Source organism: Uranotaenia lowii, chromosome 3 (genome assembly GCF_029784155.1).
Source record: "Uranotaenia lowii strain MFRU-FL chromosome 3, ASM2978415v1, whole genome shotgun sequence".
NCBI classification, from domain to species: Eukaryota; Metazoa; Arthropoda; class Insecta; order Diptera; family Culicidae; genus Uranotaenia; species Uranotaenia lowii.
The window spans coordinates 111,568,442-111,580,589 of NC_073693.1; the positions used below are offsets into that span (position 1 = coordinate 111,568,442).

Sequence of the window (12,148 nt, forward strand, 5' to 3'; positions counted from 1 at the left end):
GCTGTTCAGTTGACTGTAAAACTGCTCTTTCTCCTGCAAATCGGCAACGTCAGTTGGCGCATAACACTGGACCATTGTAAGGTTTCTAACCCGTGTTCTAAATCTGGCTACGATTATTCTTTCGTTTATCGGTTCCCATCTAATGAGGGCCGCGTAGGCCTGCGGGCTTAACAGGAAACCAACTCCTCGTTCCCGAGTAGCATGTTCTCCTCGTATGCCAGAGTAAAGCAGGACTTGCCCGGATTGTGTCTTGTGTTCTCCAGTATTAGGCCAACGGACTTCGCTCAGTCCCAGAATTTCAAGCTTGAGGCGGCTAGCCTCTCTAGCAAGTTGTTCCAGTTTGCCTTGTTGGGCAAGGGTTAAAACATTCCAAGTTCCAAATCGTGTCCGTGTTTTCATTGCCGGGTCAGCTTGTAAACAAACAAATTCCGACGAACTCTAACTTCTATACAGCTAATTGCTTACTAATTGCTCGAAAAGGGGCAAAGATTACAATTCATTTATCTCGGGGGGAATGAAATATGTCTTCAAAATGTTCTACTATTTCTTCTCGTTTTCCAATCGCCGGATCGATGGCATAAAATGTATTTAGTGATAAACTTTTTATATTTAAAAATAAAGGACGTTTTCCAAGAGTAAGCCCGTATTGGAAAAATGGCTATGAACCCTATCAAATGGTTAACTTTGAAGAAAAAATGAAAATGGTAATAGTGGGTGAGCCTAGAAGAACGTGTGAAGGTAAAATTTAATTTGTATTTTGAAGCTAAAACTATTTAGCAATTGTTATAACTTTTGCCCCTAAATGTATGCAACATCAGTGTTCTTTTTTCGATTAAAAATATTTTTAGAAGAAAACGTTAAAAACTAGGTCAAATTGATGAAAAAGCATTTAAAATTTTATTATTATGGTTTTTTGTATTCTTTATGATCAAGAAAACTCGATAAAACCGTCAAAATAGAGACTGATCAATGTCACCCCAAAGCATCAAATTCTGAACAGAGACTAAATCGATTTTGAAATCAAATTTAAATAAGTCTAATAAATTTCTGCAACCATGTTTTACGTTCATAGGAGCCCAGTACTGGTTTTAAAAATGTTAAACATGCCACATTCCCCTTAACAGAAAAAATAATCGAAAAATATTGAAAAAAGTGATCAATCTTACCCCGGATTACGGTATTTGTTTTTACCCTGCTGACCCACTAGTTGTTCACTAAGTGCTATGAAAGCGTTTTTTATATGAAGATGACAGCAGTTAGTGCACAACTGGTTGGCCATCAAATCAAATACGGTATAAGTATCGCAACATTTTTGCTCCTGAATGTATGCAACAGAATTCAGGTTTTTTCTTCACATTTGTAAGCATTGACATAGCTTATGCTCCTGAAGTGAATGAAACCACATAACTTACTGAACAAAAATGTTTCCTCTCTCAACAACGGACATGTACATACTAATTTTGTTGAAACTTCCCGACAAATTACCCGAGTTTCACTCAATTTTACCAAAATTTTCATATAGTAGCTCCCCTTTCTAAAAGGGGGAGGGGCTCCAATCTTCGTAAAAACTATTCCCGGCCTCAAAAACTTCTCAACGCCGATTTTCACGTCGCTCTGTTCAGTATACTAGTTTCCACGCCATTGAGGACATACAGATATAACAAGCCTTTTATTTGTATATGGGAGAGTGGGGAATCATGGGCCACTTTTTTTCGTTGTTCCATAACTTCTTTATTATATGTATGTATGTATGTATGGTTCCCCCATCGGTAGCAAGGTCCTGCCTATGGCTGTGTGGCTTGGCCTTCGAATTTCTTCTAGGGCTTCCACGGTCCGATGGTTCGTCGAAGGAAGGCATCCAACCCTCAGAAACCTACAATGGCCGGCTACCCGTGCCGCTTGTAATAATTTCTTTGGGTTATCCCCAGATGCATTCCTTCTAAAGAAATATAATGAAATAATGAATATGTATATGATATCTGTTGGAAAGGAAAATTATACAAAATATTGAATAAATGTACAGTTGAACATGGTAAAAAATACTTCAATAAAAAGGATGCAGACCTGAAAGAAATTTTATGTTAATATACATGCTAGACAATTTGAAACTGTGTAGGGAAAAAATGTAGTATTGCAAAAAAACACACTTCTCGTCGAATATTTACTAAAAAAATTCCTTTGCACATGACCGTGAAGCTTGCGGATTCCTTCTCGGGATTGATATGATGGCAAACTTAAAACATAAATCCATTTTTAAAATGATTATCCGTTGAATTAAAAGAAATCAATATTTAAGTCTAAAGCAAACACAGTGTATATCATTTAAAGATAAAAACTAAGTAACAATATAAATAAAGTCATTCATTCATTATTAGATGTAGTTAATTGAATGGGACACGATAGAACATAATTACAAATGAAAACAGAAAGAAGTTAGATTCAAAATAAATTAAATCAATGGCGTGAATAAACGCAGAAATGGGATTTAACGAACGCTATCAATGAATTTGATTGGATTCATTATTGAACAGAAAAAGGATCGACAATGTTGTTTAGTCAGGAAAAAATAAAATAATTATAATAAAACATATTTATCTATCAGAAATCATTTGGTGATATTTGTGTTATGATTTTGTTCTAATTTAAAAGTTCTAAAACACAACGAAACCTCAAAACAATCTTTCTGGCAATTCTAACAACTTCAAACATGAATTTGAAAAACCAATAAATGAACATTCGAACACCGTCGCATTTCAAATATATATAGGCGATGCTAACGGACTCGCTTAACCGACAACGCAAAAATAAACAAACGCAAACGGATAAAATCATCAAAAAGCCCGTTCAACAGCCAATTGAAATCGGTTTCAATCGATTTCGATTGGTAAATTGTTGTTCACTCAGCCAATGTTTTGGTCGAAACTAATCCAATTGGCGTTCATTGAAGCCAATCGAAATCGATCGAAACCAATCAAAACCGATCATGCTCGGAAGCAGGATTCGTTTCTATCGATTTCTATCGCACTAACACATATGAAGTTTTTTAATGTCAAAAAACAGCTGATATGGTTTGTTGTGAACAATCATTTGAAAAATGAAAGTTGTGTCATTCAGTGCGGTGTTCTCTGTCGGGTGCTGAGTCAGTGGTGATGCTGTACCGCTGCACTGTGCCGATGGTGCAGTGCTAGTGGTATGTTGTATAAGTCGAATCAAATGCAGCTGCTCGTTAACAACGCAAATGCCATGAAAATCAAAGTGGTGCCAGGAAACTCCGTGTTATGGTGGTGCGGTGCAGATGGTATCGGTCGGTGCTGTGCTGGTGTTGCTGCGATGGTGGAGCCAGTAGGTGCAATCATTGCAGTTGTGCAGGAATTGCGATGTAAATGTAAATTTGGATCGGTTGCTGACCATGCATCTGTCCATCGGTTACATTCAGGTTAATCCGGATTCTAAGCCGCTTCAACCTTACACATTAGGGAAAATATGCACTTAGGGTTAATAATCAAAAAATAAAGCACAACATCAAGTTACCGTATTTTATTTCATAATATACATATTGTTTATTAAAAGTTGATATCAATCTAAAAGCTTCACGACCTGCTTTCAACAATTTTACGCATTTGTGCCTCCCTTGTCCCTAAATATAGCTGATTGAAATACAATTATTTTCTAGAATTCTATTCTACTTTTGCTTCTTCGTCTTCGATTGGAACATTTTCTTCTATTAAAACCCACTGCTCGATGCCTGAGTATTGCCTCTTCCAATACAAGCTGTTTAGGAGTCTAATTGCAGCGCAGACTATTTTTGTAATGTTGTTCTACTAATAATTTTCCGGCTATTCCCGTGAAGCGCTTGCCGAAAGCGTACTCGGTATTATGGTGTTCCAAGCTCGTATCCGGAATAGTATCCAATGGGATTGTTCTTTCGAGTTTATACGACCAACTTCTCGCTGATTTAGTTACATCTGTTACTGACATTAAAAACACAAAATAAACGTAAAATCATATCAAATCATCATAACAGTTTTATAACTTACCAATTATAAAACCGGCCTGATAGAAATGAATCGAAGTCAATTGGAGAAACAGCTGTGCAACTGTCAATCCATTTCAATTGATTTCGATTGAGTTTTGTTGAACACACCTAAAGTAGGCCTCAAGATGCTAACGCTTCATCAAGGCAAAAGTTTAACGCACACATATAACATTTAGAACTGAACATGATTTTTCACAATTTTATGCTGAGTGCAACAGGGATCAATTACAAAGAATTGGAAAAGAAATACCACAATAAATACATAGAAATGGAACGGGCTCACCAAATTCTCGGTTAATCATCATCAAAAGTTGATAAGTCCGCTCCGCAGATGTTAATTTTCCCCTCACTGACACAGATTTCCTGCGCTCCTCCTTACTCCTCGCACGAAAATTTTATCAACACTTTTTTGGCAAAGCATTAAACAAATTGGTCAACCAGAAAGTTAAGCCACTTATTTCACCCATCTTTCACTTCAACACTTTTTCCAAAGAAAATCAACGTCATAACCCCTTTAACTAGAGGAAACTGAAAATTCCCATGCACAGTTCTGGTCCCTGCCCGTGTCCTCCAAAAATTTGTCGCCATTTTCATTCATTCCTTCGCACTCTCTGGCATCAATTACCTTACCAGTCCTTAATACATCACATCAGCTCTTCTTTCCTTGACAACTTCTTTTTAACAAGACTTTCGGACACATTCACGTCAAATCTGAATTTCCGGAAACAACTTGGTACTGCACCAATTTGGATTTTCACAACCGCACACGTAGCTAACGGATGAAATGAACCTTCTCGGTCGGGCTCCCGAAAGCAACTGTTCCATAACTTCTTTATTATAGAAGATAAAATGAAAATAAAAAATGGTATGGTTTTCTACATTTTCAAGGTATCACAAGGTATTTTTTTTTAATTTTTAATAAGTTATTTTCCCCAAATTCTGTCTGTTTTTAAAAAAGCAATATTTTTTGGATTTTTAAAAATGGTGGGGAATCGTGGGCCACTAAATCCAAATTGACCAAATAACATGCAAAGTTTATGAGTTGACCCAAAACTGTGATTTCATAATTCATTTCGTTATTTTAAAGCGATTTCAGGTGATGAAACAGAAAAGAGAAATGTGTACGATTGAATAGATTCCAAAACCTGGCTCGCGAACGTTTTTGCAAAATTCCTTGTATAGATGGAAAAAAAATTTTTCATAACTCTTCATTTGGCAAAAGAAAACATTACAGATAGGGAAAACGTATTTTAAGTTCAGAATGTGTATAAAAACATAGAAATATAGGTGGTTCAAGATGTGTGGCCCACGAATCCCCATGATTTGCAAATTTGTTGCGTTTGTGTGACTTATTGATGTTTCATCAAAAATTCCTTTTCCACGTGAAAGATCAAGACAAAACTAAGATCATAAGCGTATGAGCTTATTTTTGTTATGAACTTCAGGTTCCCCATCGATGCAATTAGCGGGTGTATTTTTAATTATGAAAGTAAATTTTTCTAACTTTTTTTAGCTTGATAAATAAAAGAAGTATATGATGCGTATTGAAGTCAACAACATATAGAAATATATGCTCACGCAAAGCGACGACGATGACAGTTGGTTCGAGATTTTTATCTCAACACACATCCGTGATATGAATAGTGGCTCACGTTTCCACATGGCCCACGATACCCCACTCTCCCCTACCTTAGAGTTTCCACTCTTTTCATTATACTGAATTTCTACACTGATATTCTATAACAATCCGATGAAGGAATCTGAAACCGTTACAAATATAATTGCATGTAGAAACAGTTATTGAATTTCAAACTTTTGCGGCCGGTGACATAGTGAATGCGATGAGAAACGAAACGGAGAATGCGAATCCAATCGCTAAGGGGCCGTTCAGATACCACGTGGACAGAAAAATGAGATTTTTGACCCCCTCCTCCCCCTCCGTGGACAAGCGTGGACTATTGGCAAACCCCTACCCCCCTCCCCGGATGTCCACGTGGACAGATTTGAAACAGTTTTTTTAAATACCAATAATTTGAAAGCTAGAAAACACCACTTTTTGCCTCTTTGTTATTTAAATGGCTGATTTTGAAAAAAAAAAAATAAAAAAAACGAATAAGAATTTCCTGATATAAATATATGATTTCTAAATTATCATTAACTTGCTTTCTAGCAGTAACTAATTGTTAAAACTTAAACTGGAAAGCTTTGCAATTTTAAGATATTGATTTAAACATCTGAATATTTATTCACATTTAGAAAATATTTTGAAAGTAAGTATGTCCACGTGGACATGACACAAACCCCTACCCCCCTCTCCGTGGACAAGCGTGGACATTTCCATACCCCCCTCCCCCCCTAAGTTGTCCACGTGGTATGTGTTATACCCCGGGTAATTATGGTGACCGTGACACGCAATGAACCAGTAAAACTCGGATTAATATTTAATTTCACAAACGTTTATTTATATCACGCTTACTCAACACTTTCCAATATCCGAATGAATGTCTCCCGCATTACTCAGCCAGGGCCGCACTCCAGGCAGTGTTCTGAGAACAAGTCGACAGGTCCGCACTCAGCATCACATCTCCCTTTCTTTGAATTTGAGAAGCTACATGTAGTAGTCATTGAACCGACTAGGTTTCTTGGCTGATCTGCGCTGGCGAGCAGGTATGATGGGTTCAGATGAATTAGTCTCGGAATTCGTTACCTCTGAATCAAAGCCATGGAAATCCTCTTCAGATGACGCCTGCAACTCATCTTGATCGTCACTGTTATTGAAAGGTACCCCGTCTGATACAATCTCTGGCTGAACAATCTTTTTAAGATGCGCAACGTTCCTATCATATGATTTGCCATTCTGGAGGTCTTCGACTGTTGCCCGTGAGCCAGACCGTGACAGAACAAGGTATTGTTTTGGGCTGAAGGTGGTGAGCAGCTTGTTTCCAGGTTTTAAGTTCTGCATAAGAACCGTATCCCCTGACTCTATTGAAGACTTTCTTGCACGACGACGAGTGTCTTCCATTTCCTTCCCCTGTTCTTTCAATTGTTGGTCCCGATCTCTGAACTCTGTTTGTGGCGGAACCGTCTCAACATCTCCAATTGCTGGGAGCTTAGATCGAATTGTGTGGCCATACATTAGTTCGGTGGGCGTTTTCCCGGTTATGGAATGAGGCGTCGTATAGTACATGATAAGATAGTCCTGCAGGTCCTGTTTCCAGTCTCTTCCGAAGGCAGCACTGATCTGGAGGCGTTTTATGAGAGATCTGTTCTGCCGCTCCACCAGGCCGTTCTCTTGCGGCCAGTACGGTGTCGAATGATTCAACGTGATTCCGTGGTACTTGCAGTACATCTCTAGTTCAGTGCCGATAAACTGCTTGGCATTGTCGAGCGTAATGGTCCGAGGGTAACCTAAGCGAGTGAAGATTCGGTCAAGCTTGTTAATGGTATCTTTCGCGGTTATTTTCGACATGATTTCAATTTCTTTATAACGGCTATAATAGTCGATGATAACCAAAAGATAAGAACCACATGGCAGAGGACCCAAAAAATCAATAGCGGTGTCGATCCATGGTCCAGAAGGTAGAGAGCGACGGCTCATCGGTTCCGGTTTGCTTGGTAGTCCAACCAGACGACAGCCTTCACACGTCTTTACTCGGGACACGGCATCTTTATCCATGCCCGGCCACCACACGCGCTCACGGAGACGGCGTTTCATTAAGGACTCTCCCGGATGTCCTTCATGGGCAATGTCAAGCATTCTTGATTTAAGTTTAATAGGTACGACAAGTTTGTTTCCCCGGACCAACAAATCTCCTACCAATCCAAGTTCGTCCTTGAATGAAGCAAATGGTTTAGCCTGCTCTTTGTCCCAATTTCCTGACCGCAAACATTCTTTGACACTGTTGAGAACTGAATCCGATCGGGTGGCATCTTCAAGTTCCTGTACGTCGATGGCAGCGGACTCCATTACCGCTAAAACCATGAACTTACTTTCCGCGTCAAACGTCTCCGATGGCGGATTATTCACCAGACGAGATAGAGGGTCCGCTATGTTGGATGATCCTTGACGGTATTTCACTATGAAAGAAAAAGACTGGAGGCGCAGAACCCATCGTTCCACACGAGCACATGGCCGAGATGTTGGTCGAAAAATCGCTTCTAACGGTTTATGGTCCGTCTCAAGCTCGAAAGTCCTCCCATAAAGATATACCGCAAACCTTTCTACACCCCAAACTAAGGCTAATGCCTCTTTCTCAGTCTGACAGTATCTCTGTTCGGTGCTTGTTAGACTCTTGCTGGCGTATGCAATCGGTCGTGGCTCGCAATCAGTTGAACCTTCGAATTGTATTAAAACCGCCCCCAACGCTACCGGTGATGCATCCGCGATAAGCCTAGTTCGGAAGGTGTTATCGAAAAAATACAATTGCTGCACATTACTGATCATGTTCTTAATCTTCATGAAGGATTCCTCTTGTTTTGTCCCCCATACAAATTTAATGCCGGACCGGGTCAGTTCGCGAAGCGGTGCTGTTATTGTTGCTAGATTCGGGAGGAAGCGTCCGACGTACGTCACTAACCCAAGGAAACTTCGTACCTCCTCGGCGGTGATTGGTGGTCGAAATCTTTGAAGAGCCTCAACTTTACGGTTTGACGGTCTTATACCTTCCGACGAGATCGTGTGTCCGAGAAATTCCAAACTATTAACCTTGAACAGACATTTCTCTTGGTTTAAGAGGATTTCACGATCTTTCAGAATCGATAGTACTACCTTTAGTTCCGCATCATGTTCTTCTTCTGTGCTACCAAAGACAAGGATATCGTCGATAAAATTGACGGTGTTTTTGCAGCGACTCAAAACTTGCTCCAAGATTCGCTGAAAGATCTCTGGAGCAACTACAATTCCGTACATCAGCCGTTTATAGCGAAAGAGGCCCATGTGGGTTATGAAGGTTGTTATGTAACGGCTTTCTTCTTTCAACTCCACTTGATGAAAAGCCTCTTTTATGTCGAGACGACTAAAATACTTCGCGGACGTGAATCTGGGCAAAAAATCCTCAACCGTGGGCATAATATGACGTTCTCGCAAAATCGCCTGGTTTGCGCGGCGCATGTCGACGCACAATCGAAGGTCCCCATTATCCTTAACCACTGTTACTAATGGTGAAACCCATTGACAGCCGCCTTCTACCGGCTCGATGATGTCACTAACAAGCAAAGAGGTTAGCTTTTCCTCTATTTTGGATAAAAGAGCAATTGGGGGACGACGAGGATGTTGGCACACCGGCGCAACACTTTTGTCAATAGGGATCTCGATTTGAACGCCTTTGATTTTCGGGAATGGCCGTTTTTGCGTAGACTTAATCATGTTAATTCCATGAGTGCTCGGTAATCCGATAAATAAAACCCCCAGACTCATGGCTGTGGTACGACCTAACAAGCACTGTTGGCCTCCGAGTACCACGTAAAACGTCGCAACCTCTTCAATGAGTTTTCCCTTTCCCTGTCGCTCTCGATCTCGTTTATGCGGTATCGCTTGAATCTGTTGCTAGGACCTGGTCTATTTTCTTCCGCAAACTTCCTTTTAGTTGTAGGTGTTCGACATTTTACGGCATAATGTCCCATTCGTTTGCACTTGCCACACTCCTTTTTACGAGCAGGACACTTAAGATCGTTAGCCCGATGTTTGTCGTTTCCACATCTTGTACATTCGTTGCTGGAGGGAAATCGGATTTGGTTGATGCTACTCCTCTCATCACTATTTATCCCAACGGACTCGGAGGCTCCCGAAGATGACATATTCATCAGCTGAGCTTGATGCTTCACCGACTCATATGAACTGACAATTTTAGCGACTTGGTCAATATCGAGTGCATCTTTTTGCAAAAGCTGTTCTTTTAGATCATTAGGGGCAAAAAGAATGACTTTGTCAATGACACTTATGGCTCTGCTTTCCTGAGCCGTACTTCCGAAGTTACACTTGCTAGCCTGATCCTGACAACGCAACATAAACTTTCCGATTGTCTCCTCCGGATTCGGTTTGAGTGTCCAGAAAACATTCCTCTCAAACGTCTCGTGTTGCTTAGGGGAGAAGTAACGGCCCCTAAACCACATACACTGCCGGCCAAAAGTTTGGGATCACCCACTAAAAAACATGCAAATTTTGATCGTTCATATCTCAGCCGTCTTAGGACATATTGAAAATCTTCTGATCTCATTTGAAAGTTAATGAGCAATAGCTATCTCGGAGGTATTTTGCCCAAATATAATGTTTTAATTATGAACTTAAAACTTAACCTAAAGTTATAACATTTTCAAAAAATCGCACTCAATATTCAAAGCCGATCATCTCGGGATAGGGTAGACCAAATCTCAAAATTTGAGTGGCATTAGAATTCCTGTTCTTTACTTCTCAAAACACAATCAAAAAATTTTTTGAAAAAATTCAAAAACGTATTTTTAATTAATAAAATAGACACTTGAGTTGTCGTCCAAAAGTTTGGGATCACCTCTTTGTATGGTGAGTTTGGGAACATTCTTATAAAAACATGCAAATTTATTTTATTCATATCTTTCTTATCTAACATCGTATTGCAGATCTGAAAGATTCATTTGGAAGCTAAGGAATTGTTATTTTTTAATAAATTCATTCAAAAATTATATTTTGAAGTGATAACCATAAAAAAATCACCTGAAATTTATTGTTTTTTTGAAAGTTCCCAGATTTTTTTCATAATTCTCACCTTAAAATATAATTTTTGAATGAATTTATTAAAAAACAACAATTCCCAAGCTTCCAAATGAACCCTTCAGATCTGCAATACGATGTTAAATGAGAAAGATATGAATAAAATAAATTTGCATGTTTTTATAAGAATGATCCCAAACTCGCCATACAAAGAGGTGATCCCAAACTTTTGGACGACAACTCAAGTGTCAATTTTATTAATTAAAAATGCGTTTTTGAATTTTTTCAAAAAATTTTTTGATTGTGTTTTGAGAAGTAAAGAACAGGAATTCTAATGCCACTCAAATTTTGAGATTTGGTCCACCCAGTTTTAAGTTCAAAACTAAAACATTATATTTAGGCAAAATACCTCCGAGATAGCTATTGCTCATTATCTTTCAAATGAGATCAGAAGATTTTCAATATGTCCTAAGACGGCTGAGATATGAACGATCAAAATGTGCATGTTTTTTAGTGGGTGATCCCAAACTTTTGGCCGGCAGTGTATGACATAAATGCTTGTACATCGCGTTGACCTGACATATTGAACGCGGGGAAGCAGATGTCAATTTGTTCCACCGCTCGAGATCGCTAAATATTAAATTTTCAATTTCAATTTTAATTACTTTATTTTGAAATATCTCGAATAACAGTCACGATTTTTTCACCGTGTTCCTCCAAAAATTCCAGTTCAACACACCCCTGCGGTTGTCAGCTTCGAAAACTGGGATGCCAGTCTTCAAGATAAGTCTATTTATTCACATTTTTATTCAAATTTTTTTTATGAACATAATTTTGAATTATTTAAAGATTTTATACAGATTACACTTGAAATTTCAATGATTTACTATCTTTTGTAGAGAATACTTCGGTAATGAGTTTTGAAAACGGTGAATGCACCAGTTGTAAATAAATGTATTTATTAGCTGGGTTAAAAAGTACGTTTGGAGATCTACAGTTTGATAATACAAAGTAATCTGAACGATATTTGGGATTCGAGTAATTTAGAAAACCAATAGGTATAATATTTTTGCTGGAAGTCTGGGAGCTTAAGGCGCTGTTAAACTTTAAACGCGTTTTTCGCGAAAGTGATGTTGGTGCATTAGCTGTATTCAAAATTTGATGCCGACTGGTTTTGAAATCATACCTGATGGTTTGTATTTTGTCTGCATCTAAAAGCCTATCCTTATTTATTTTAAAATATAAAATTCACTGTTATCAACAAAAAATAATTAAATTTTCGTTGTTTTAATAATCTCTCAAGAACTTCAAAAACCTTTCAATCAATATTTTCAAGTTGGCATCACTTGCTTTCTTTTGCGCGAGCACGCGGGCGTTTTGTTTTGATTCCCTTTCTTCCGTCAGTGCGCTTTGATGTTTTCCTCGCC

At 38.7% G+C, this 12,148-nt stretch overlaps 2 protein-coding genes across 2 annotated transcripts; both read right to left on the minus strand.

The window, feature by feature from the left end:
* Nucleotides 1-6,644: 6,644 nt before the first annotated feature.
* Nucleotides 6,645-9,401, minus strand: LOC129752522 (uncharacterized protein K02A2.6-like). Its single transcript, XM_055748294.1, has one exon. The coding sequence runs from the start codon at nucleotides 9,399-9,401 to the stop codon at nucleotides 6,645-6,647; it is 2,757 nt and encodes a 918-aa protein (XP_055604269.1).
* A 65-nt stretch (nucleotides 9,402-9,466) lies between these two features.
* On the minus strand, nucleotides 9,467-10,147 carry LOC129752523 (uncharacterized). Its single transcript, XM_055748295.1, has one exon. It carries the CDS (start codon nucleotides 10,145-10,147, stop codon nucleotides 9,467-9,469), a length of 681 nt encoding a protein of 226 aa, XP_055604270.1.
* Nucleotides 10,148-12,148: the final 2,001 nt, after the last annotated feature.

Excerpts from the sequence above, each read along its gene's own strand:
- LOC129752522 (XM_055748294.1), bottom strand. The coding sequence starts at position 9,401 with ATGATTAAGTCTACGCAAAAACGGCCATTCCCGAAAATCAAAGGCGTT.
- LOC129752523 (XM_055748295.1), bottom strand. The coding sequence starts at position 10,147 with ATGTGGTTTAGGGGCCGTTACTTCTCCCCTAAGCAACACGAGACGTTT.